Source organism: Peromyscus maniculatus, chromosome 14 (assembly GCF_049852395.1).
Source record: "Peromyscus maniculatus bairdii isolate BWxNUB_F1_BW_parent chromosome 14, HU_Pman_BW_mat_3.1, whole genome shotgun sequence".
Classification (NCBI taxonomy): domain Eukaryota; kingdom Metazoa; phylum Chordata; class Mammalia; order Rodentia; family Cricetidae; genus Peromyscus; species Peromyscus maniculatus.
This window is the reverse complement of record NC_134865.1, coordinates 74,921,810-74,947,457: the sequence shown is the minus strand read 5'-3', so window position 1 is coordinate 74,947,457 and position 25,648 is coordinate 74,921,810. Positions and strand designations below refer to the sequence as shown.

General features: G+C 47.5%; 1 protein-coding gene, 1 long non-coding RNA gene and 1 pseudogene across 4 annotated transcripts; 2 read left to right on the top strand and 1 right to left on the bottom strand.

Annotated features, from left to right (window-relative positions):
* The first annotated feature begins 7,752 nt into the window (after nucleotides 1–7,752).
* On the top strand, nucleotides 7,753–9,629 carry LOC102911132 (interferon alpha-inducible protein 27-like protein 2A; annotated as a pseudogene). Its single transcript, XR_013044471.1, has 4 exons — nucleotides 7,753–7,874; nucleotides 7,985–8,014; nucleotides 8,796–8,957; nucleotides 9,421–9,629. The product of XR_013044471.1 is annotated as an interferon alpha-inducible protein 27-like protein 2A (transcript).
* Nucleotides 9,630–12,287: 2,658 nt separating this feature from the next.
* On the bottom strand, nucleotides 12,288–18,058 carry LOC102910402 (uncharacterized). The gene is made up of 6 exons (XM_006990913.4): nucleotides 17,903–18,058; nucleotides 16,851–17,001; nucleotides 15,956–16,087; nucleotides 13,973–14,002; nucleotides 12,933–13,094; nucleotides 12,288–12,536 (listed from the first exon to the last, which is right to left on the bottom strand). The coding sequence occupies exons 2-6, from the start codon at nucleotides 16,966–16,968 to the stop codon at nucleotides 12,454–12,456; spliced, it is 525 nt and encodes a 174-aa protein (XP_006990975.1). The 5' UTR covers nucleotides 16,969–17,001; nucleotides 17,903–18,058; the 3' UTR covers nucleotides 12,288–12,453.
* A 3,907-nt stretch (nucleotides 18,059–21,965) lies between these two features.
* LOC121822460 (uncharacterized) lies at nucleotides 21,966–25,412 on the top strand. 2 transcript variants are annotated; one of them, XR_013044470.1, is made up of 4 exons: nucleotides 21,966–21,980; nucleotides 22,485–22,635; nucleotides 23,433–23,564; nucleotides 25,164–25,412. It is a non-coding gene; the product is annotated as an uncharacterized LOC121822460 (long non-coding RNA). The 2 variants fall into 2 exon arrangements; XR_006063589.2 differs by lacking the exon at nucleotides 21,966–21,980 and adding an exon at nucleotides 22,167–22,184.
* Nucleotides 25,413–25,648: the final 236 nt, after the last annotated feature.

The window sequence follows — 25,648 nt, the reverse complement described above, 5'->3', positions numbered from 1 at the left end:
GTTCAGGAGAGGGGCTTGGACTCCCTGGAGCTGTGGATACAGGCATTTGTAAGCTGTCTAATGTAGGCACCAAGCTATGGCCCTTGCAAGAGCAATATGTTCAGCTCTTAACTGCTGAACCGTCTCCAGCCCCCTGGAGTGTTTGAGACATAATTGTGTATGCAGAAGCATATGTAAGTGTGTACAAATTATACACAAACTGGAGACATTTTTATAACTCGAGCCCACCCATAGGCTCCATGTCCCAGAAGGCTGCTTCCTGTTCTCCCATCTGTTCTCCTTCCCTCTCTTCCATCCCCGGGCCCTCCACCCCACCCCCACCCCCACCCCACCCCCCACCCCCCACCCCCCGTCCCCTAGGGGTGACCACTGTCCTTGGCTTCCCCAAACAACGTGGGTCAGTGTTACATGCAGCCAAACTTTACTGGCAAGTGTGTGTGTGTGTGTTTGTGTGTGTGTGTGTGTGTGTGTGTGTGTGTGTGTGTGTGTGTGTGTTGGGGTAAATTAGGCAAGTGAGATTCCTCCAGGAGGTTGTGTGGCACAGTGGTCTGTCCCCTCTCGTGGAAACACACTGTAGCTTCCTTGTCTGGTGTTGCTGACAGGGGCTTAGCAGATGTGTCTTCCCCAGTGCGTGGCTCTTCAGGGCTCCGTGCACACTTGTTCATGGCTTCTAGGCAATAACACGCACTTATCTGGCTGTGGCTGGGTTGTAGGTGACAGCAGACTTGTGTAGGACACACACTGCAACCATGGTGAAAAGCTGAAGTGGATGTCACTGGCTTAGGGCTCAGCTCACCCTCCAGCCTGTGTAGGAACAGGGGTGAGGCCTACCAGATGCAGCAGGACTGGGGGCCCTCTGCAGACTTTGGCCTTAAACATCCTGCCTCCTGCCCTTTGAGAATGGGCTGCTCTTTGCACGCCATCTAGGCCCAGGTATTTTGTAAGTGCAGCAGGAAGCGACAGAGACGGGGACCTCTCTCCATAACTGCCCACAATGAGGAGGAGGCTCCCGAAGTCTCCTCTGCCCTGAAGGGTGCTCTGGCCCAGGACAGGGCCATCCTCAGTGGACTCTGGCTCACCAGATGAAAGTCAAAATTCCACAGGGCACTTCCTTAAGTAAGGCCTTTCTCCCTTCCCAGCTGCAGACCTGCAGTTTTCTAGAAATTACCAGCAACCCCGTTTACAGTAAAAGGACCTGTCCACACCCAACGTGCAAATCTAGACGCTCACAGTCTTCAGACTGTAGTCCCACTCAAACACCTCTACAGACGGCCACCCTGTGTTATCATTGGCCAAAGAGAGGAAGAAAGCTTTAGCAACTCCTTCACATGTCACTTCAGAGCCACCAAAGTGGCCACACCATGTGTGGCTACTGCAAGACACTAAAGTATGCCTCCTGTGTGTCTTTTCTGAGTACCTCTTTCAATCCTCCTGCTTAAAATCTGGTTTAATCAAAAAAAATTTTTTTTCATACAATATTTTCTGATCATGTACCCTCCCTCCCTGAACTTCTCCCAGATCCCCCACCCACCCAGTTCCATGCCCTGTTATCCTTCTACATGTTCATCTTATCGCTCCACCTTAGACACTATTACCATCTATAACGTGCAACAGTCATCCTCTGGGACTGCCCGGAACAGAGAACCTTCAAGTTGAAGTCTGGCTCCTTTGACCCACCCTGGCCAGGGGTGAAAAACTAGCCCAGGAGACCCTAGTGGTGGGAGACGATTAGAAACTTGATGTTGGGGGCAGATGCTGGAGCAAGTGAGGGTGGGGGCTGCCCCCAGGCCAATGGATAGATGGGAAGCAGTCAGCCTTGTGTTGGTGAGCGTAAGAGTTTTAGTTTACAAAGGTATTGACACCAATCTACATTAAACTCCATGTAACTGAAATTGATACATGGACACTCTGTTCCCAATATTTTATATTACTCGTGATGTTGAAAATTGTGTTGCTAGTAAAAACTCAAGGACTATATTTACTGATTAATTTGTCTATTTGAAACAGGGTTTCCTGTGTAGCGCTGGAACTCGCTGTCCTAGAACTCATTCTGTAGGCCAGGCTGGCCTGGAACTCAGAGATTGCCGGCCTGAAACGAGAGCCAAAAGTGTGTATATATGAATACATATCAATTTATTAATGGGTGCTATGGGAAAGCAGACTCGCAGACACAGGCTAAGGTAGATCCGTGGCAGAGTCCTTCCATTTTGCCCAGGAAAGATGGGCATTGACACAGGCTGCTCCACGCTGCCTGACTCGGTCTCCACCACTCAAGAGAGCTCGACCCTGTCTCTCTCCCACTTTAAGCAGTCCTGTAGGCAGATAGGAAGCCACAAAGCTATTGGTGGAACTAATTCCCACAGCACCTGCCTCTGCCTCCTGAGTGCTGGCATTAAAGGTGTGCCACACCACCACCTCCCCGGCTTCAAAGACCCTTTTATCCTTCCTCTGGGTTAAGCTCAGAGAAACCACCATACAGACCACTGGGGCTGGGATAGAAAATAAAAGTTTACTGAGGGACAAGCTTCCAGGCTGTCTCACCAGAGGAGAGAGCAGCAATCTAAGCAGGGAGATAAGATCCCGGTAAGACAAGGATCCTGAAGGTGCAAGGGGCAGATCTCGTCCTCTCAGGGAAATTTTTTTTTCCTGTCTTGGATGGAATAGGATTCCCAGGCTGTGCCTGCCTCGAGGGGGATGTGCCTGTCACAACCAGTCCAGTTTATGGGTAGCAGATGTCCTCTGGCCAGTGGTGCATGGACCTTTTAGGGAAAAAATGAGTAAGACCGGTATCTGATAAACAAGCCCCGCCCAGCCCTCGCAGTCACGGGGTTTCTGAGAAACGCTGCAGTTCGGTTTCTGTTTCCAGATGGCCATCTTCGCTAGCTTTTGTTCAGGGTAATCACAGCTGTTTCGTCATCTTAAGGGCCTGATTTGTCACCTAATACCTTAAGCAGTTGCTTTCCCTTTAGAACACACTCAGGGATGTAAGAACCACAATAAACTTGTCACTCACGGGTCAAGGGAACCACAGCACACTGGGGAGACCATGTTTTAACTTGGGCTTTGGAGTCCTTGGTAAGAAACAATATAAGGACTAAAAGGAAATAACCTGTTGCTTGCTAGAGAGATAATTATATATGAACATAAAAACTAACAGCCCACAGGGAGTCTTGATGAAACTGCTTATCGGCTGCCTTTGCTCACTGGATACTGGGTAGACACCCCCTCCCCCACCCTCCACCCTGTGGGCCCTCCTCCTTCAAACACTCATGTCCTACACAGACCCTTTCCCTGACTTTTGGGGGGGGGGAGGGGGGAGGGGGGGACGGGACGCGCAGCAAGCCTCATGGGAGGAGGCGGGGTTAGGTCATCCGTAGGGCAAAGCCCTCAGAGCCATCTGGCTACACAAACTATCCCTGTTGCCAAAGCCAAGTCCATGTCTTTACTGGTCCAAATAAAACAAAACAAAACAAAACAAAACCCAAGGACAGTTGTTGGGGTGACCAAGACAACAGGCTGTCACCACCAGGAAAGACCATCTTAACCCAGAAACTCCCAGCTCCCCTCAGGATTTGGAAAAGACCTCCAGGGAACACTGATGTGGAGTGTTGCTTCTAGGATCTGGAACAGGGCATTGTGAAAGCTGGCAGCTGGCACACACACAACGCTGTGCCCTTAGGCTCCTGGGTGCTCTGTAACCTTTAGCTCCATTCCTTCATCCCGCCACTCTGAAGGGAAAGGAGAATGGGGAGGTTTGGGGATAGCAATTGACACCAATGCTGAGCAAACATTCTCTACACGGCTAACATGTACCAAGTGAAGGGGATTCTAGTAGCAGAGAGGGGAAAAAATCACAATGGAGGCAGAGGTCGGATTTTCCACCCTAACTGAAACCTCTACTTTATGTATAGACACACAAGGAGGGGGTGGGGGAGTGTTCAAGCAACCTAGGCAACGATTAACATGCCGCCTTCATAGGTGGCCATCTATGGCAAAGCCAAGAGGGTGATGCTACAGTCAGATCCCCCGGAATGATTGTGAGCCACTGTATGGGCGCTGGAATAGAGCCGGGGTCCTCTGCAGGAGCAACAAGCTCTCCTAACGTCTGAGCCCTCTCTCCAGTTGATTAGCATTTTAAATGTACAAGTTAGCTTGTCCACAGTGAGTTGGCACTAGCCTGGGGTTCATCCTTGTGATCCCACATTTGGGAGGGTTGACTTGGGGCCCAGGGTTCTACTGTCCTGCTCTGTGATTGGTTGGCTTCACAAGTCAGTTGGCCGGGGCAGAGATGGTTCTGATCTGAGGCAAACTGTGTTTCTCTCTGCCCTGATCTGAGCCATCTTTTCCTAGTTCTGGGCTCCAGGGTCAGGGTGGGTTTCTTAGCCAGCCTCTTTTCCCTACACCTGATACCCAATGTTTGCTAAAGGATTAATTGATCTCCTTAAGTAAATCAGGAAATAAAACATTTAAAATAGATCAATAATACATTTATAATACATCAAAACAGTGTGTTATTGTTGCCAGAAGAGACAAGTCTTTGGAACAGCACAGGAAATTTCAGAACTAGTATCCTGGTACACACACACACACACACACACACACACACACACACACACACACACACACACGCAATACACACACACCAGTACCTGAGTTTTGAACAGAAAAATGGAACATAAAATCAATGACAAAATAAAGATCATAAAAGACACCAAAATAGCAACAAAAATAACCCTGGTGCACACTTATAATTCAGCACACAAAAGGTTGACATAGGATGAGCTCAAGTCATAGGCTAGCCTGGGCTACATAGCAAGACTCTGCCTCAAAACAAACAAAAGCACCACAACAAAAGCAGACAATGACGGCTGGAAAAGGAATTTTTACCACACATGTGCCTGGATTAAGGCCACTCATGTATGATTACCACGGGAAAATATTTCAGTTTTGAAATTTTTACTTCCATGTGCATGCGTGTATGTGCCACATGTGTGCCAGTGGGTGAAGAAGACAAAAGTGGTCAGTGGTAGACTATCGAAGCGGGAGTCCTAGGCAGTTGAGAACTGCTTGCCACGAGTGTTGGGAGCCCAGCTCAGAGCCTCTGGATGGGCAAGTGCTGTCGCACACTAACAGGATCTCCAGCCAGCCCCCAACATGTCACTAGAGAACTGGTACAAGAATAAGAAAAGAAGCTGGGCGGTCTTGGCTCACACCTTTGAGCCCAGCATCTTTGAGGCAGAGGCAGGTGGATCTCTGTGAGTTTGAGGCCAGGCTGGTCTACACAGTGAGTTCCAGAACAGGCTCCAAAGCTACACAAAGAAACCCTGTCCAAAAAAAAAAAGAAAAAAGAAAAAAAAAAGAAAAGAAAAGAAAAGAAAAGATGGGTTAGAGAAAGGGCTCAGTGGTTAGAGCACATATTAGTGTCCTTCTTGCAGAAGATCTGACTTCAATTCCCAGCACCCATGGGAATCAGACAACTCACAACTGCCTAGAACTCCAGCTCTAGGGAGCTGACACCTCTCTTATTTCCTTGAGCACATATAAAAACACATCCATACACTTTTAGAAAAAGAATAAGGGCAAGGCAGTGGTGGCTCGTGCCTTTAATCCCAGCATTCAGGAGGCAGAGGCAGGCGGATCTCTGTGAGTTCCCAGTCTACAGAGTGAGTTCCAGTTCTACAACAGCCAGGGCTTCACAGAGAAACCTTGTCTTGAAAACCAAAAAGAAAGAAAGAAGGAAAAGATAATTCACAAAGTAAGTTCAGAATAAACCCAATAAACTTAAAAACTGTTTAATCTCACTAGAAGTAAAAAGAAATGTAACTCGAGTAACCATTTCAGTTTTAACCTGTTACTAAAAGTTGGGTTTGTTGTTTGGTTGTTTGTTTGACTTTGTTTAATTTTGCTATGCTGGAGATGGACCCCAAGGTCTACCCTGTTTCTGGAGAACAAGAGCACTGAGATGCAGACTCACCTATAGGAATATATAACCAGGAAATACTGGTGCACCAGGATGCCAGCATTTCAGCTTAGGTAACTTACAAATGCCAGTATTAGAACTCACACCCTTAAAGGAGAGACAGGGACAGTGAAATAGCACATGTTCCCAGGGCAGAATTTTAGGTGGTAATCACAGGCATTCTAGAAAGGCAAGTGTGTGGAGACTGAATGAGAATCACTGGTGGCGGGGTGGGGGGGGAGGGGGAGGATGGCTAAAAGAAAAGATGAGACAATTTAGGCGAGAAGAGGAGGTTTCCAGATCTGAGATGTATTTGCAAATGTAACTAAATTTCGTCCAAAGTTATAGAAGCTTGTACCAAAAGTGTGATATCTTGTCTAAATTATACCTCAGTAAACTTGATGCCAAGGAAACAGTCCACATAGATCTAAACAGCCAGTTGAGTAGAAGGAACCATTTGCAAAGCAGCATGCACAGTATAGTCAGAATGGATTGGTAGTGGCATATTATACAGGAGACAGAGATGGAAGAAAATGCTCATAGATGTGTGAACAGTTTCCTCTAAAGGACATCGATGAAATTAGATACACTTTTGGGACCAAAGTTCCACGAGAGAAGAAGCTGTACCTTTGTCTGAGCCCTTGGCGAGGGGGATTAACTCTTTAGAACCTTAACGATTGTGAAGAATTTCAAATATTGCAAGTCCAGAGCCAAATTCTCTTGGGACAACTTTAGCCCTTATAATAGCCATTCATTGTCCCCATTTCACCTAACCTAACATCTTTGTGACCATTAGGCAAATCCTTTGGAATATACAAACGCCTGGATCCCACCAACCTAAATGGGAGCCATCAGTTAGCACCCAAGTCCTCCAGTAGAGGCTCCCCCATCGGCGTTGACCCCCCCACTTCATGTCTTCACTAATATGTAGCGGTAACACCCACATTACCGATACCCGTTCACCATGTTGGAGCGAAGGGCTGCGGATTAAAAATAGAGACAAGAGACAGCGAGTCATTCACCATGGCTGAATGCCAAATGCCGAATGCCGTTTATTGAAAGAGGGAAGAAACCTTAAATACAGGCTTACAACACAAATGGAGGATCCCCGGAGGGCAGAAGTTCGCTACCAATGGTTTACATTCTAGACCCAATGTTCTACATTCTTGCATCTAAGTTGTTTACACCAAATACAAGATGCAGGAACAAAGAACCTCCGGTGAACTCTCCGGTGATCCTTAGGTGAGAAGGAGGCTGGCAGGGAATCTGAATAGGAAGGACATCTGGTCAAGGTCAGCAAGCAAGGCGGCAGCCACTCACAGTCGGGGCCAGGGCCCACGGGGCCCACACTAATACATGTATTTTGAAGTGCCTTGGTTTATGGCTTTCTTGGTTCTACTACTGCAAAAACCCCATCAAACTGTTACTGTGTGGAAAACACAAAATTTTAGGTAACCTTATCTAGTTATCCAGCCACAGCTCCACAAGAAACTCTCATCCTCTTTCAGGGGAGAGAAGTGAATTTTGTGCCCACATTTTTCTCACTAAGTTTGTGTATGTATGTGAGTGGTTTTTGTTTCAGTTTTGATTTAATGGCCACCAGCTGTCACCTCTCTCTCTCTCTCTCTCTCTCTCTCTCTCTCTCTCTCTTCTCTCTCTCTCTCTCTCTCTCTCTCTCTCTCTCTGTGTGTGTGTGTGTGTGTGTGTGTGTGTGTGTGTGTATGTGTGTGTGTGTGTGTGTGTGTGTGTGTGAAGCGTCAACTTCCTCTATTGCTTTCAAACATTTACCAGGACACTGACTCATTGCAAGGGGCGGGGCCATGTCCCTATTGGTTCAGAAGCAAGAGTCTCTCCTCTCCTCAGATTTAAGCCACTTCCTAAGGTTACCAGCTACCAACACATCTCACCATGTTGGGTGAGTAGCCCTCAGCCCTGACTGGGAACTGGGCTCCCAATGCAAGCCTGCCAAGAACTGACTGACATCAGCCAACTCTAACTTTTTCTACCCACCCCATTTCTCCCTAGGTACAGTAATTGGTGCTACAATTGGAGGAGGTATGTGTCTTGCACCTGCTGTGAGGAGGTGGGGCTTTGGGCTTGGAGGTGGGCTCCACTCCAGCTCCTGCCTTCTGCTGGATTATGGAGCTGACTGGGTCTACCAAGGGCCAGAACTATGCTCTCTGCAGGCATGAGTTTAAGGTTTCCTGCCCAGTTTAAGATTTCCTGCTGCACTTCTCTTTCAGGCCTTACATATGATGAGCAGCAAGTAGAGAATCTGTTGAGCTGGGAAAGGGGAAGCTACTTAAAACAGCAAACGTGGTTAATCTTACCCCCCACAAACCTGAGAGTTGGAAAAGTATGATGATTTCTCCAGTGTCACATAGCTTGACAAGACTATATCTCTTTCAGATCCTCCACAGACCTCTCAGCCTCTGCCTGGCTCTCTGCCCTATCCTCCTCCTCCTCCTCCTCCTCCTCCTCCTCCTCCTCCTCCTCCTCCTCTCCTCCTCCTCCTCCTTTCTAAAGATTTATATATTTATTATGTATACAGTGTTCTGGGCACAGATATCCCTGCTGGCCAGAAGAGAGCACCAGATCTCCTTATAGATGGTTGTAAGCCACCATGTGGTTGCTGAGAACTGAACTCGGAACCCCTCCAAGAGCAGCCAGTGCACTTGAACTCTGAATCATCTCTCCAGCCCCACCATCCTTCTTCTTTACCTTGGGAGCCCTTTCCATGTTGTTTAGACTAGATAGACCCCCTCCCAAACAGTCAAAGAATTCTTGAGTGAATCTTTCCCCTGAGCCCACACCCACCCAGCTCCTCTCCCCACAGTTGTGGCTGTGACTGCTGCGCCCTTAGCCCTGGGTGCCATGGGCTTCACTGGCACAGGAATAGCAGCAGCATCCATAGCAGCCAAGATGATGTCAGCAGCAGCAATTGCCAATGGGGGTGGAGTTGCAGCAGGAAGCCTGGTAGCCGCACTACAGTCAGTGGGTAAGTGTCAGTCCAGGCAAGATGTCTGGAGAGCCAGCCAAGGAGGGCATCTCCCTTCCTCTCCCTACAGTCCAACCTCTCATATGACCTATGTCTTCTCCTTCTGTCCCTACTGTCTGGTTCATTGTGAGTGAGGTTGGGGACTGGTGCAGGGGTGAGGGCCACTGGATGGCAGAAGCAGGAAGGAGCCCTGGTCCAAGATGCATGCTACCTGGGCTCTGAATCTTCCCTACCTGGGTGTCCTTCTCCAGTGTGTTCCCCTCTGTACTGCAATGTAGAGAGGGTGTTCCTCTCGGGAGAGCTCTCCGTCCTATATCTCAGCTTACCCAAATCGGTCTTCTCCTTCTGGTCCGACACTTTGAATATCATTGTCTAAAGCAGAACCCTAGAGTTCAGACAAAAGGGCGGTGGGGCATCTCTAAGCCTTAGGAGACTGACTATCACTGTATTGTCTCCTTCCCAGGGGTTGTTGGACTTTCTACATCAACCAACATCATCCTGGGCACAGTTGGGGCAGCTGTCGGAGCTATGAGCGTATGAGACTACACCTCTACCAGCTGAACCCAAAGCCTTTAAGGAATATCCAGGAGACAGTGTACCCCAAGATGAGCCTCCAAGCCTCCCATTGAAGCCACTGAAAGATGAAAAATAAAGGTTATATGCTGGTGTGCAGATCTTTGCTTCTGGTGGCTTTCTGAAGAGAGTTGTGGACAGGGAATTTCAAGTCTTCCATTTGCGCAACCAGACTGAGGCTGGAGATGAAAGAGGGGTGACAGGTTGTCCAACACACAGACAGAGGGTAGAAGCATTGCATGGTCCCTGCCGTAATGGAGATGGTCTGTGTGGCATGGGGGCTTTTTGAGTCCTTCTGGACCACAGTTGTTCCTTATTAAAGGTTGAGTTGACAGAGATTCCTGTCCAGAGGAAACATGAGAGGTAGCCAAGAACATTGACCCCAGAGCTCGTGGTCCTTCCTCATCAATAGTTCTGTATGTCCAGGGCTGTGAGTAGCATACACCTAACCCAAGGTACTGCTGAAAGGCTGACATGAACCACCAGGGAATGCACTGGGCTAAGCTAATGCACTGGTACCTGGGGAAAGAGACAGCATCAAAATAGTCAGTACCATACAGCATCTATAAAATTGAAAGGGAGGCTGAAATCCTTGCCTTATGTACTGGGACTCTGACCACACCCTCACCCAAGGCTGGTATTCATTGCCCATGTGATTGGTGCATAATGCAGTGCTGGACAGAGTCTACACTGATTTTGAGGCAGGAGGATCCTGGCATTTATGAAACAATTATGACACTGGACACTGTTCACTGCGGTGACAGGTACCAGGCACATTTACAGAACACAGAGGCAGGATTCTGATGTTATGAAAAGATCTGGAAAACTGAGTCATGGAAAGGCTGCAGAAGTCTATCCGGGGAGCACACAGAGGGAGATAGGGTTGTGTGAGGGCATCTGTTAGGTCTGGTCTGATGGCTTGGTCTGCATCAGTCCCTTCCAGGCAATCAAGGGGAGCCTCTGTTGGGTTATTGTCTGGCAGCAGGCTGTCTTACAGAAACAGGTGTGGGGCTGGTCCAAGAGAAGTGACTGATAATACATCATTCCAGCATTGGATACCCACCTCTCTGGGGTCCCCTCTCAAGAAGGCCTCAACAGATTATGTGATGTTAGGAATAGGTCCTGGCCAAAGTCTGGGTGTTAGATTCATGATTAGCATAGCTGTAGTGGCCAACCAACAGAAACAGGATCAAGTCTGTTGGACAGAGAGGCCAATGGCCTCTACCAGGATCCCAATTCCTGAGCTAGGACACTCGCCTTTGAAGTCATTTACGTAGGACAGGATGTCCTTGTCCCCTCTTCCTTTCCTGGTATCTCTGATATCTCCCTCTGGGATCTCTTTTATAGGTCTCTCTGAGTACTGCCAGGACTTCCCAGGTCAATCTCTTGTTTTGCACTTTTTCCCATATGGTCATAGTTACTGTTAACCTTTTGAGCAGGCTCCAATAATTGAGACCCATTTGTATCTGCAAACCCTTCTGACTTTGGAAGTTTCTTTCTACTACCTGGGGCTGACTGCATGAGAAAAGCAGTACTGGTTGCTCCCTGCCTTTCTGGCTCCTCTGGATCTGTGACAGTGAACCTCAGGTGACAGTCACAGAAGTGCTCTGGGAACCCAGTCGGTGATTCCTGGGACTCGTGGAATACCTCTCTCACCTTAGACACATTGGGAATTTTTCTAGCAGCTGCTGTTGATCTTTGGAAAAGGACCTGAGAACAATTTTTCAGAGCCTCCATACCTTGGTCAGTGTTGGAGTCCCAGTCAGGTCTGGCAGAGAGAAAACCCACTCTCTGGGGGCTTCACTGGGTGTCAGTGATCCTCTGCCAGGCCCAAGCCTGATCTGTCCCTCCCTTCAGCCATGAAGAGGGTGTCCAGGAGCTGTTGCCTGTCATCCCAGGTCAGCTGGTGGATATAAAAATCTCTCTAGGAGACTAATGAGGGCCTGAGGATTCTCAGGGAATGGTGGGTTTTGATTCTTCCATTATACAGGTCACTGCTTGTGAAAGAGACATGAATTATGAAAGGGGAGAGGGGAACCTTTGGGTCACTGGGCGGGATGTGCCTCCCTTGGAGGGAGGATGAGGTCTGTCTCTGTCCCCAGGGAAATTCCTCCTGGAGGCTCCATAGCTAGAACCACTCTGCCTGTGTGGAGGGGAGGAGGGCCCAAGGTAGAAGACACTACCACTTCCATCTGCCCGGTGCGATCAGTGAACTGTTTTCCACTTCCAAGCATGGGCAAGGGCTGGGCTGGGCATACAAAGAGAGAAAATAATTTCCTCTAGTGGAGCTGCAGGACTGAAAGAATAGGTAGAGGTTTGGAGTTTCCAAACAGAAGTTTTGAGGGCAGGTCACCAGAAATAATCACTGGATGTATACTGCGGAGGTGGTACAAATAGAAACCAGGCTCTGGCTTTGAGATAAGTGGCTCAAAGCGGGATGCCATGCTAAAACTCCTCTTAGGGACTGAGCCAAGACCCGCCTGGCTGAGATCTGGGAAGTCCTTTAGGTCAACTCCTCACTTAGGGAGGACCCAATGAGAAGGTGACCTGCTCAGAGTTAAGGGATCAGGAGCAGGTCAAAGGGCAGCTTCTGTTTTCACATTTACATTCATTCCACCTGAGCACTCACCTGCACCATGTGTCTCTGTGACAAGATGGTGGGGGAGAGAGGTGAGCCTAACCCCCCCATGCCCAGGCTGCAGAGAGGTCCCTGTTCAGCCTTTCCCACACAAACAGCACATGATGTGAAGAGAATGATAAGGCTGGAAGCAGCAATTAATTTTATTTCTTATTTCCAATTAGGCATTTGGCTTTAGCAGATTGTCCATGGGGGTTAACTGATCTCTCTCTGGGATTGGACAAACTGGGACCGGTCACCTCTGCTTCCGTGTCCCCTTCTCTGGGCAGAGAAGGGCTACAAGTCTCAGATGCACATCACAGAGGTCACCAGAGCAGATCCTGCAGAGCCCACGAGGAATTTTGATGACATGGAGAGTCCTGCGGCTCCTGGGGAAAAAAGAAAGGATGAAAATAGGAGGAGGGATGAAAACTGTGGGGTCAGAGGGTGTCATAGTTGGCAGGGTCAGTCAGGATTGCCTGAAGCAGAGTCTCCACAGAGTCCTCTCTCTCTCCAAAGTCTCCAGGACCTGGGTCTATCCCAGTTTGTTTGAAAGGAGTAATTCCATGAAAAAACTCTAGGGAAAATCAATCACCTGGGTAACATCACCGCCTATAAGGAAGAAGGCTGAACTTAAGGTGGACATTTGAGCCCTAGTTAAGCTGGTCATGGATACTCCCCCATCTCCTCCACCTCCCCTGCTAAAACCCAGCAGAAGCTAAAGCAGCAAGTGGGAAGCTGGACTATGTCTGCTCTCATTCTAGTCCTCTTGCCCTGACACTTACCCACTGACTGCAGAGTGGCCACCAGGCTGCCAGCGGCAACTCCGCCTCCATTAGCAATAGCTGACAAGGACATCATCTTAGCTGCTAGAGAGGAGGCAGCGATTCCTGTCGAAGTGAAGCCCACGGCACTCAGCACCGGGGGCACGGCCGCTACGGTCATGGCTGTGGGAAGAGGAGCTTTGTAGGTAAATTTGGAGAAGGGGATCCCCAACACACTGGGTCAAACCTGGGGGAACTGCTGGGGTCTGGAGAATAAGAGAGAATAAGTAGAGCAGGGTAGACCAGGGCTTTCCCTCTTCCCTCTTAGTCTTCCTGAGAGAAACCCAGAGAGCAAAGGTGTAATGTGAGGCAAGAGGCAGGCTCTGAACCAGAGAGCCATGAGCCAGGGAGCATAGGAAGAGAGTAGATGTTGGTCACTGAAGATGGAGTCCTGGGCTGGCTCTGATTGGTAGCAAGACCTTCATCAGGAAAGGTGCTGTTGGGGCCTCAGTGTCTGTCTTGGTCTAATACTGGGCCCAAAGTAAGTGTTTACAGAAGATCACATCTTGCCCAGGAGAGAGCAGAAGCACTGGACACAACTGTTGAGGCTGAAGGAGACATCCCAGAGTTCTGCTGTGTCTCCAGTGAGCATGTCAGGAGGCAGCAAGCTGATGGTGCCTGCATAGCATGTCCAGTACATTCCAACTCTCTGCTTCTCTCAGCCATACAGCACCCTGGAAATCTCTAAATGAGCTCCACAAGCTCGCTTTTTCAAGGAAATAATCAGGAGCTCAGAGGAGTGTAAATATATCCATCAGGCCACAAGGTGACTATTTTCACACAAGGTGGTGGGTACCTGCTGAAGATGTGGCCTCTTTGACTCTTCACTACACTCACTGCTTTCTTTAGTTCCTTCTTTCTGGCCACTTCCTTCATCCCATCTCCACCCTTACCCCACCACCTCCAGGGAAGCCTACTGGGACAGGATGGGCTGCTTCCTGACTTCCTGCATACAGGAGGGGCTAGGAGTAGACTGGCACCCCTTCCCTGAAGATACTTACCTCCCCCAAGCACAGCCACAGCAGCCTTGGCTAGAAAGAAAAGAAGATCCTGTGTGAGAATTGCCACTGTCCCACACCCCATCCAGCTCCCAGGAAGGAATGAGCCCCATCTGTCTCTCCCTCTCCCTGAGGGAGAGGACCCAAGTGCCTTTGTCTGCCCTGAGCAGGCACTGGCAGCTGGTCTCTGGAGAAGGCACACCTCTCAGATGGATTCTGCTCGGTTCTTCCATATTCACATGCTTGCTGTTTGCCTGCCGTGGAGAAGGAAGTCTGATGCTATATTTTCTTATCTCTGCCCCACAAAGCAAGTTAGGTTCAAACAAAATAAAATAAAAAATGCTGGGGATACAGGCTAGTAGTAGAGTGACTGCCCTGGTTTCCATGAAAAAAGAAAAAAAGAACACTATCCTTGTGGGTATAACAGGAAAAAATGTGGGTAGCCTCTCTCAGGGAGCATACATACTGGCATAATGATTTAGGACTCCTGCTATGATTGATGCACAGCTAAGGTCTGGAGCATAGCATCAGACAGGCAGTCACATGATGCTTTTGAAATCTCAAAGCCTACACTGAGTGACACACCTCCTCCAACAAGGCCACACCTCTGAAATCTTCCCAAAACACTTCCACCAACTAGGGAACAAACAGTCCAATATATGAACCTTTGTGTTCCATTCTCATTTAAACCACAATAGCTACCATAGTGGGTTCTTCCCTTCAGGATAGGGCTACTAATTGATTAGGAGTAGGGTCAGTGTTTGACGGTGTGGGTTATCACACACTCTCCTTGGCCACACAGGAGGCAGTGAATCTCCAGGGTGGAGAGAGGCACCTCATTGGGAGGGTCTACTTACAGCCAGGTTAAACACCGGTGATATAGACATGTTATCTGAACACTACTTGAGACACATGCTTTGATGAACTGAGGTTCCACATCATTATTTCCTCCTCCAGGAAGCCTACTCAGATCCTCCTTAACACAACTCATTACTCTAGCTGTTGAGGTAGCATGCTGAGCCATTTTTAGGTACATATGGGCTCAGCTGAAAACATCTGAGCCCCCAGGCAGCATGCAGGATCCTCATCTCTTTAGCTATAGAGGCCAGGATTGAAAACTCTAAAGCTGGTAGTTCCTGAGTTCAAAGGTAACCTTGAGAGCTTAGCCAGCTCTCCAGTGGCCTGGGGGTAGAGGCAGCCTTGTATATGCAGGTATTGAGTGGCCAGGAGGGCTCTCTGGAGGGGATGTGGACCCAGGGGCTCAAGAACATGGTTAGAAAGCATTTGCTGCTCACTTGTACTGGAAGCAGAGGAGGTGTTAGCCCAGGCTGTCTGGGCCATGACATGAAGGCCCTCCCAAATAAAGGGGTGCTATCTGACTGGGACCCAGAATGCTGGGCTCATCTGATGGCCACAGAGCTAGCCAAACTTTTTGGGGGTTGTTTAGAACTTCAAGCCTAGGCTTCTTCTCACCATCACCCCCACACCTTTGAATTTCCTTTCTATTTACTGTTCCTAACAGAAAAAAAAGCCCTACAATTCCTCCTGCCCAGGGCCTTGGAACAATAGTCCTCACTGGTCAATGAGGAATAATATTGACAGGAATGCGACTTGCACCAATAATTCCAGCGCTCAGGAATCTGGCAGAAATATGGTCACAAGCTTAAGAACAATCATCCTGTGCTACATACACACTGCCTCCTGAACTAGTCTGGACTATAGAGTGAGTCCCATCTCCAAAATGGAAGGCAACAATGTTATCGTCCTCTGAGGCCATTAGAACAATTTAAGGAACTTATTCATGTAATAGGCTAGCAATTGAGACCTGAATGCAGGCAATGAAATTACTCAAAAAAATCTACTGATCTTATATTTTCTCTTCTGGATTCCCTAACCCTCAGCATTTCTGACAAACAGAAAATCAAGCAAGCTGTGGCTTGTCTTACTTCTCCCAAGGAGGAGTGTCTGATATGCAGGGCCAGTTACCTCCAGCGGGGCAAACAGCCAAGACAGAGGCAGGGCACCCCGATAGGATGGTGCCAACCTTCAGTACTCCCAACGCAGATCCAAGCACAGATGCTCCTGAGCCCAGGGCAGTCTGGGCTAGCAGGTTGAGCCCTGGTGGAAGAAGGTCACAGTTCAGGGAGAGGTCCATGAATATCTCCATGAAATGCCTGCTGTGGAGTCTAGAGAAACCCCTGAGTGTGTCTGCCCTGGGGACAGAAAGGAAAAGAGCACTAGCTGCAGGGAGAGATTGTGTGTGCATTTACAAGTTCAGATCTTCTAGGTGGTTCTAGGGACACTGGGGGACTCTTAGGAGCCTCATTCTTAGTGTGAGAAGAGCCATGGAACAGACCAATGTTGCCCATAAGAGCCATGCAAATGATAAAAGTTGTCTGCAGAAACACACACACACACACACACACACACACAGAAGTTGACACCAAAGGCTGAATTTTGCAAATGAAAAGAGAAGATATCTGTGAGGAGAATAAATAAAGAAAACTGTTGGGGCCTACACAGGCTGGATGAAGGACTGAAGTGAAGAATTTATTTAAATTGACACCCTGGCTTGTGGACCCAGAAGGACAAACAGCAAAAAGAAACAAAAAAAGTGAACTCTGGTGGTGAATCCAATGGACATGAGAAAAGAATATGGGGCCCAGCTTCAGCCCCCGGGAACTGCAATCTCAAAGGTGGACCTCATCAACCATGTAGGTCTGAATTTTAGGGACTCAAAGTCCAGGACCATACCAGAGTTTTGTCTCCCTCAGGGCTCTCTCAGACATAAGGCCATGATGGAAGTGTGACAGTGGGCAGGATGTTGCACCCACCATAACTATCCCCTGGCTCCCCACCCTTGACCCTTATGGGCACTCACCCTGTGAGGCAGCTAGAACGGTGCCAGAGACTGCCCCTCCAGCTTTGCCCATGGCTGCTGAAGTTGTTATCCCTGAGACCAGGGAAGCCACCAGTGTGCCTGTTCCAAACAATGCCATGGAGCTCAGTAGAGGTTCCCAACAGGAGCAAGCCTGTGAAAAGAAGTGGGTCTTTGAGTAGGAGATTGGGGACCCAGAGGTTGATTTCCACCAACCAACTGGAAACCCTGAGGGGCTTCTTGGTGGATAGAGAAGCTGCCCGGGGTTGGTGATAACAGTGGGCCTGTCCCCTGTCTTGGGGTGCAAAATCCTGCCCCTGTTGAATAGATGGGAAATCAGGAATCATTTCAGACATAAAAGTTTTTTTTTCAGGGCAGAAGACTCAATGTCAAAGACACACAAACCAGCCAGGTCCAGCTGCTTACAAATTGCAGGCTCTAACTATGCTACTCCTAACACTGGAGCTCACCTCATCTATTCTCTAGCCTGCAGGCCAGGCTGGGCCTCAAGTCCCTTCCTTCTAGGTAAACATCTTTGATGATAGGTACCTCTGTGAGAACAAAAGGAGAATCACAGTGTAAGGATTCTGTCCTTAATTACATCACCATCCTCTGCCGGTGTCCCAGCCTAAAAAGCGGGTGGGCCCTCTGTGATCCCCTTCTCTTTTGCTCTCTCCTTCTGTCTGTCCTCTTTCTCTCTCCCCCCTCCCAATAAAGCTCTAAAGAGGTAACTATGGCTTGTGATTCTTCCGATCAGCACTCTCCTCTGCCAGCATGGCCGCGGCCACCCATGAGCAGCTCTGATTTAACCAACACAGAGAGGCACTGTACTCTCGCCTCCCTTCAGACTCTGTGGGCCTCTGCCACCTAAGGTTAGGGGTTTCAGGAAGGAGCTATCTCCAGCCACAAGCACCACCACTTAACCAACAGATGGGACACAGACCACCACCAAAAACAACCCCACCCTTCCACCCACCCCGGCTGGATCTTAGATGTGTTTCTGGAAAATCAAGTTCTTTTCAGAGTGGAAAATCCACTGCGGGTTAAAGTCATACCTAGACATGCAAGGCATCCAGTGAGTTGGTTTCCTTTCCCCCTTCTTCTCCCCTCCTGAAAAATCTACGCTGGTTGAAGACACACCCAGTGGTGCAAGGCAGCCAATGGGATAGATTTTGTTTCTTCCTGTTCTCTCTGGTCCTGGAAACACAAAACAAAACAAAACAAAAAAACACTCTGGTTGAAGACACACCCAGTCATGGAAGGCAGCCAATGAGAGAGGTTTTGTTTCATCTGCTCTCTCAGGATCTTTCTGGCTTGGAAACAATGTCCTGTTATTCTATAATTCAGTCTTTCTGAGTGTCACTGTGTTTGCAATGTTTTGTAACATGTTACTTCTTTGCCAGGGTTGATTTCCCCCCCACCCCCACCCATGACAGTGGTGCAGTATAAACTTGAAGTAATAAAATTGATGCTCTGAAGATGTACTAATAATCTTGCTTAGGAAATATTAAGTTACACTAAGTGGAATTTAAGTAAAGAAGTGTTGCTTCCAATATGACTAGAAGGTATGTGGTATATAACCAGTTTTGGTGTAGAGTGTGGAAAAGGAAAGTTTGTACCATAGTTGAAGTTTAGGGTTGCTGAGAAAGTTTCTGCTATTGTTCACCAAGATTGATACCCCTCCCCCAATTAGTCTCCATTCCCATAACAACAGGAGACAACCCTGACTCACAATCAGCCATTAGTTCCATCCTCACATCAAAGATCATGCCTCTAAAGGGCAGCTCCAGGGGGCATTGCAAGGTCACAACTAGCATTGAGTCCTGCTCTGCCATCAAGTCCCCTGACCTCTTACCAGGAGAGGCTTAATTGTGCAGGTGGGGAAGATGGACTTGGGTAGCAAACATTCGAAAAGAACAACACTGGTGTACTTAAGCAATTCTGACAATATCTTTGCTGCATAAACCTCCCTTCTGCTCAAGTGCCCAGACAGGCAGTTTACTGTCTCAGTTTAAATTGTTCCAAGTGTGCACTGGGGCTGGGACTGAAAGAGATTTAAGGATGACAGCATGTGTGGACTGCTAAACCTACAGTGTAAAGAAGTTAGTAAAATCCTCTATTCGTGGCCAGATACTCTTTGTGCATTAGCTACAGCTTATCATCATCATCATCATCATCATCATCATCATCATCATCAACCACTCTTCTGGCCTCCATGGGCGCCAGATACACTGGTAATGTACAGGTATACATATAGCCAAGTCACTTCTACATATAAAATAAATAAATGAGTTTTTAAAATGTCAACCTGCTGCCTTCTCATAATTTTATATCTATCTCTAAATAAAAGGTGGCTTAAAGATTCAAATCCTGTCCCTATTCAGTGGCTTTTGTAGTGACAGTTATATGAAAATCTGACATTTTGGTTTCAAGATTGTCTTTCTCTCTTTCTTCCTAATGCTGGGGATTGAACCCAGAACCCTGTGCAAGTAAGGTAAAAAAAATCTACTACTAAGCCACACTCACCATAACCCTTGGCTTTTTGATAGAGAGCCTTGACATTCAAGCCAGATTGCCCCTGAACTCTGCATTTTCAGGCTACACAGTGATAGGTTGTGAGGTGTCCAATAGCTTCCAACAGCCAAAAACCAAATATAATAGCCAGGTACTGTGATTATACACCTTTAATCTCAGCTTTCAGGAGGTTGATGCAGGTGGAGCTCTGTGAGTTAGAGGCCAGCCTAGACTGCATAGTGAGTTCCAGGACCACCAGGGCTATGTAGAGAGACCCTGTCCCAAAAACAAAACCAACCAAGTAAACAAATAACAAATATTCTAGTGATTAGCCAACTTATTTTATTAAAAAGAATCATGTAGACCGCGGCTGAAGATAGAATGCTTGCCTACTGTACAGAGAGCCTTAGATTTGATCCCCAGCATGGAATAAACCAGGCACGGTGATATATGCTTATAATCCCACACCATCAAAGTGGACTCAGAAGGTTCAAGATCATCCTCAGTGTCATACTTATTTTGAGTCTTGCCTTGGCAAAATTCATTTATTCTATCAATTTTTACAACATTTCTGATTTTTGACATTCCCCTTGTGAGAGCTAAAGTTAAGTTTAAATTACAGTGCTTAAGAGATATACAAAACACAAACACCTCTTACTTGTAAGCCCTACTTGCCCAAGGACAGATAAACCATACCCCCCCCCCCCCCTTTGTCTAAGGATAGAAAACTGACTGGAATGCTGCGGTTTGTTGACGTGTAAGATAAAAGTCCTTTGTTTTCAATTCAGGAAACAAGGTCGGTTGCCCCAACTGCACAGGATGTGCTTGAGCACAATAGGAAGGAGATACAAAGGCAGGAAGTACAGCTGTACACTTGCCCTTGATTTGACAATAGTGAAAAGGATGTAGACTCGTGCATTTTTGCCTTTAGAAAATTCAGAACCATTCTTTGGGAATCCCAGGTACGGACCTAGCCAGTGTGCACCATCCTGGCCAGGACTGAATAAAGCTTGCTTCAAATTTGGCTCAAAATTGTGGTAGAGGTCTTATTCTCCCTAGTGGGATTAACACCCTCCCAGAAAATATTTAATATAATTGGTCAGTAAAATTCTGAAGTATTGTCTCTTTTGAAGATTCTGTTGTTATAGCAATAATGCATCTTCCCAGTGAGAAATCACTCCACATATGTGGAGATTAGTAAGGAAAAGGTGGGAGGAGACTGGTCTCAATGGTTAAGAGTACTTCTGTTGTAGCCTAGGTCCTGGGTTTGACTCCCAGCACCAACATGGAGGCTCAGCACTTACTCAGGCACCAAACACACAGATATACAGGTTGGCAAAACACACATACACATAAAATAGTAAAAATAAATCTAAAACATTTTAAAGGAAAAGGCTTAATAGTAATAAATAAGTAAATACATAAATACATAAAAACACAAATAATAGATAAGCTCTGATAAAATTCACAAAGAGTATCTGGCCACGAATAGAGGATTTTACTAACTTCTTTACACTGTAGGTTTAGCAGTCCACACATGCTGTCATCCTTAAATCTCTTTCAGTCCCAGCCCCAGTGCACACTTGGAACAATTTAAACTGAGACAGTAAACTGCCTGTCTGGGCACTTGAGCAGAAGGGAGGTTTATGCAGCAAAGATATTGTCCGAATTGCTTAAGTACACCAGTGTTGTTCTTTTCGAATGTTTGCTACCCAAGTCCATCTTCCCCACCTGCACAATTAAGCCTCTCCTGGTAAGAGGTCAGGGGACTTGATGGCAGAGCAGGACTCAATGCTAGTTGTGACCTTGCAATGCCCCCTGGAGCTGCCCTTTAGAGGCATGATCTTTGATGTGAGGATGGAACTAATGGCTGATTGTGAGTCAGGGTTGTCTCCTGTTGTTATGGGAATGGAGACTAATTGGGGGAGGGGTATCAGTCTTGGTGAACAATAGCAGAAACTTTCTCAGCAACCCTAAACTTCAACTATGGTACAAACTTTCCTTTTCCACACTCTACACCAAAACTGGTTATATACCACATACCTTCTAGTCATATTGGAAGCAACACGTCTTTACTTAAATTCCACTTAGTATAACTTAATATTTCCTAAGCAAGATTATTAGTACATCTTCAGAGCATCAATTTTATTACTTCAAGTTTATACTGCATCACTGTCATGGGTGGGGGTGGGAGGGAAATCAACCCTGGCAAAGAAGTAACATGTTACAAAACATTGCAAACACAGTGACACTCAGAAAGACTGAATTATAGAATAATAGGACATTGTTTCCAAGCCAGAAAGATCCTGAGAGAGCAGATGAAACAAAACCTCTCTCATTGGCTGCCTTCCATGACTGGGTGTGTCTTCAACTAGAGTGTTTTTTTCAGGACCAGAGAAAACAGGGAAATCGAAACCTATCTCATTGGTTGCCTTGGATCACTGGGTGTGTCTTCAAAAACAATGGATATTTCAGGCATGGATAGAGGAGGGGAAAATGAAACTTATTTCATTGGCTGCCTTTAGTAACAGAGTATGTCTACAAACAGTGGATTTTCCACTCTGAAAAGAACTTGATTTTCCAGAAACACATCCAAGATCCAGCGGGGTGGATGGAAGGGTGGGGTTGTTGTTGGTGGTGGTGGGTGTCATTTCAGCTCCTTCCTGAAGCCCCTAGCCTTGGTGGCAGAAGCCCTTAAAGGCTGAGAGGAGGCCAGTGTACAGTAGCTCTCTGAGCCTTCTTTTGTTCTCAGAAAGGCACCATCAAGAGTGTGTACATAAAAGGAAGGGACCCAAGGCCTGGACTGCCCCAGAAAGCTAGAGGGTAGGTGAAGTGAGCTCCAGTGTTAGGAGCAGCATAGTTAGAGCCTGCAATTTGTAAGCAGCTGGACCTGGCTGGCTTGTGTGTCTTTGACATTGAGTCTTCTGCCCTGGAACAAAAAATTTATATGTCTGAAATGGTTCCTAATTTCCCATCTGTTCAACAGGGGCAGGATTTTGCACCCCAAGACAAGGGACAGGCCCACTCTATCCACCGAGAAGCCCCTCAGGGTTTCCAGTTGGTTGGTGGAAATCAACCTCTGGGTCCCCAATCTCCTACACAAAGACCCACTTCTTTTCACAGGCTTGCTCCTGTTTGGAACCTCTACTGAGCTCCATGGCATTGTTTGGAACAGGCACACTGGTGGCTTCCCTGGTCTCAGGGATAACAGCTTCAGCAGCCATAGGCAAAGCTGGAGGGGCAGTCTCTGGCACCGTTCTAGCTGCCTCACAGGGTGAGTGCCCATGAAGGGCCAAGGGTGGGGAGTCAGGGGATAGTTATGGTGGGTGCAACATCCTGCCCACTGTCACACTTCCATCATGGCCTTATGTCTGAGAGAGCCTTGAGGGAGACAAAACTCTGGTATGGTCCTGGACTTTGAGTCCCTAAAATTCAGACCTACATGGTTGATGAGGTCCACCTCTGAGATTGCAGTTCCCGGGGGCTGAAGCTGGGCCCCATATTCTTTTCTCATGTCCATTGGATTCACCACCAGAGTTCACTTTTTTTCTGTTTCTTTTTGCTGTTTGTCCTTCTGGGTCCACAAGCCAGGGTGTCAATTTAAATAAATTCTTCACTTCAGTCCTTCATCCAGCCTGTGTAGGCCCCAACAGTTTTCTTTATTTATTCTCCTCACAGATATCTTCTCTTTCATTCGCAAATTTCAGCCTTTGGTGTCAACTTCTGTGAGTGTGTGTGTGTGTGTGTGTGTGTGTGTGTGTGTGTGTGTGTGTGTGTTTCTGCAGACAACTTTTATCATTTGCATGGCTCTTAGCTCACAATGGGCAACATTGGTCTGTTCCATGGCTCTTCTCACACTAAGAATGAGGCTCCTAAGAGTCCCCCAGTGTCCCTAGAACCACCTAGAAGATCTGAACTTGTAAATGCACACACAATCTCTCCCTGCAGCTAGTGCTCTTTTCCTTTCTGTCCCCAGGGCAGACACACTCAGGGGTTTCTCTAGACTCCACAGCAGGCATTTCATGGGGATATTCATGGACCTCTCCCTGAACTGTGACCTTCTTCCACTAGGGCTCAACCTGCTAGCCCAGACTGCCCTGGGCTCAGGAGCATCTGTGCTTGGATCTGCGTTGGGAGTACTGAAGGTTGGCACCATCCTATCGGGGTGCCCTGCCTCTGTCTTGGCTGTTTGCCCCACTGGAGGTAACTGGCCCTGCATATCAGATACTCCTCCTTCGGAGAAGTAAGACAAGCCACAGCTTGCTTGATTTTCTGCTTGTCAGAAATGCAGAGGGTTAGGGAATCCAGAAGAGAAAATATAAGATCAGTAGATTTTTTTTGAGTAATTTTAGTGCTTGCATTCAGGTCTCAATTGCTAGCCTATTACATGGGTAAGTTCCTTAAATTGTTCTAATGGCCTCAGAGGACGATAACATTGTTGCCTTCCATTTTGGAGATGGGGCTCACTCTATAGTCCAGGCTAGTTGAGGAGGCAGTGTGTATGTAGCACAGGATGATTGTTCTTAAGCTTGTGACCATATTTCTGCCAGATTCCTGAGTGCTGGAATTATTGGTGCAAGTCACATTCCTGTCAATATTATTCCTCATTGACGAGTGAGGACTATTGTTCCAAGGCCCTGGGCAGGAGGAATTGTAGGGCTTTATTTTCTGTTAGGAACAGTAGATAGAAAGGAAATTCAAAGGTGGGAGGAGGCACAGGCATGAAGATCTAAACAACCACCAAAAGGCTTGGCTCACTCTGTGGGCATCTGTTGAACCCTGCATTCTGGGACCCAGTCAGATAGCACCCCTTTATTTGAGAGGGCTGTCGATACATGGCCCAGACAGCCTGGTAACCACCTTCCCTGCTTGCCAGTACAAGTGAGCAGCAAATGCCTTCTAACCATGTTCTAGAGCCCCTGGCCACTCAGTACCTGCATATACAAGCCTGTCTCTACCCCCAGGCAACTGGAGAGCTGGCTAAGCTCTCTAGGTTACCTTTGAACTCTGGCACTACCAGCTTTAGAGTTTTCAATCCTGGCCCTTGTGGCTTCAGGGGACCAAGATCCTAGATGCTGCCTGGGGCTCAAAATGTTGTGAGCTGAGCCCATAAGTACCTAAAAACGGCTCAGCATGCTACCTCAACAGCTAGAGTAATGAGTTGTGTTAAGGAGGATCTGAGTAGGCTTCCTGGAGAAGAAAATAATGATGTGGAGCCTCAGTTCATCAAAGCATGTGTCTCAAGTAGTGTTCTGATAACATGTCTGTATCACCAGTGTTTAACCTGGCTGTAAGTAGACCCTTCCATGGAGCAGCTCTCTCTACCCTGGAGATTCAGTGCCTCCTGTGTGGCCAAGGAGAGTGTGTGATAACCCACACTGGCAAATACTGACCCTGCTTCTAATCAATTAGAAGCCCTATCCTGAAGGGAAGAACCCACCATGGTAGCTATCATGCTTTGAATGAGAATGGAACACAAAGGCTCATATATTGGACTGTTTGTTCCCTAGTTGGTGGAAGTGTTTTGGGAAGATTTCAGAGGTGTGGCCTTGTTGGAGGAGGTGTGTCACTCAGTGTAGGCTTTGAGGTTTCAAAAGCATCATGTGACTGCCTGTCTGCTGCTATGCTCCAGACCATGATAGAGGCTTAGCTGTGTATCAATCATAGTAGGAGTCCTAAATTATTATGGACTCTGCGGAGACTCTGCTTCAGGCAATCCTGACTGACCCTGCCAACTATGACACCCTCTGACCCCACAGTTTTCATCCCTTCTATTATTTTCATCCTTTCTTTTTTCCCCAGGAGCCGCAGGACTCTCTATGTCATCAAAATTCCTCGTGGGCTCTGCAGGATCTGCTCTGGTGACCTCTGTGATGTGCATCTGAGACTTGTAGCCCTTCTCTGCCCAGAGAAGGGGACATGGAAGCAGAGGTGACCGGTCCCAGTTTGTCCAATCCCAGAGAGGGATCATTTAACCCCCGTGGACAATCTGCCAATGCCAAATGCCTAATTGGAAATAAGAAATAAAATCAATTGCTGCTGCCTGCCTTATCATTCTCTTCACATCATGTGCTGTTTGTGTTGGAAAGGTTGAACAGGGACCTCTCTGCAGCCTGGGCATGGGGGGGTTAGGCTCACCTCTCTCCCCCACCATCTTGTCACAGAGACACATGGTGCAGGTGAGTGCTCAAGTGGAATGAATGTAAATGTGAAAACAGAAACTGCCCATTGCCCTGCTCCTGATCCCTTAACTCTGAGCAGGTCACCTTCTCATTGGGTCCTCCCTA

Excerpts from the sequence above, each read along its gene's own strand:
- LOC102910402 (XM_006990913.4), bottom strand. The coding sequence starts at position 16,968 with ATGGCATTGTTTGGAACAGGCACACTGGTGGCTTCCCTGGTCTCAGGG. Across the intron at positions 14,003-15,955 it reads GGCTGTTTGCCCCGCTGGAG|CCAAGGCTGCTGTGGCTGTG; the intron begins GTAACTGGCCCT and ends TTTTCTTTCTAG. Across the intron at positions 12,537-12,932 it reads GGCCACTCTGCAGTCAGTGG|GAGCCGCAGGACTCTCCATG; the intron begins GTAAGTGTCAGG and ends TTTTTTCCCCAG.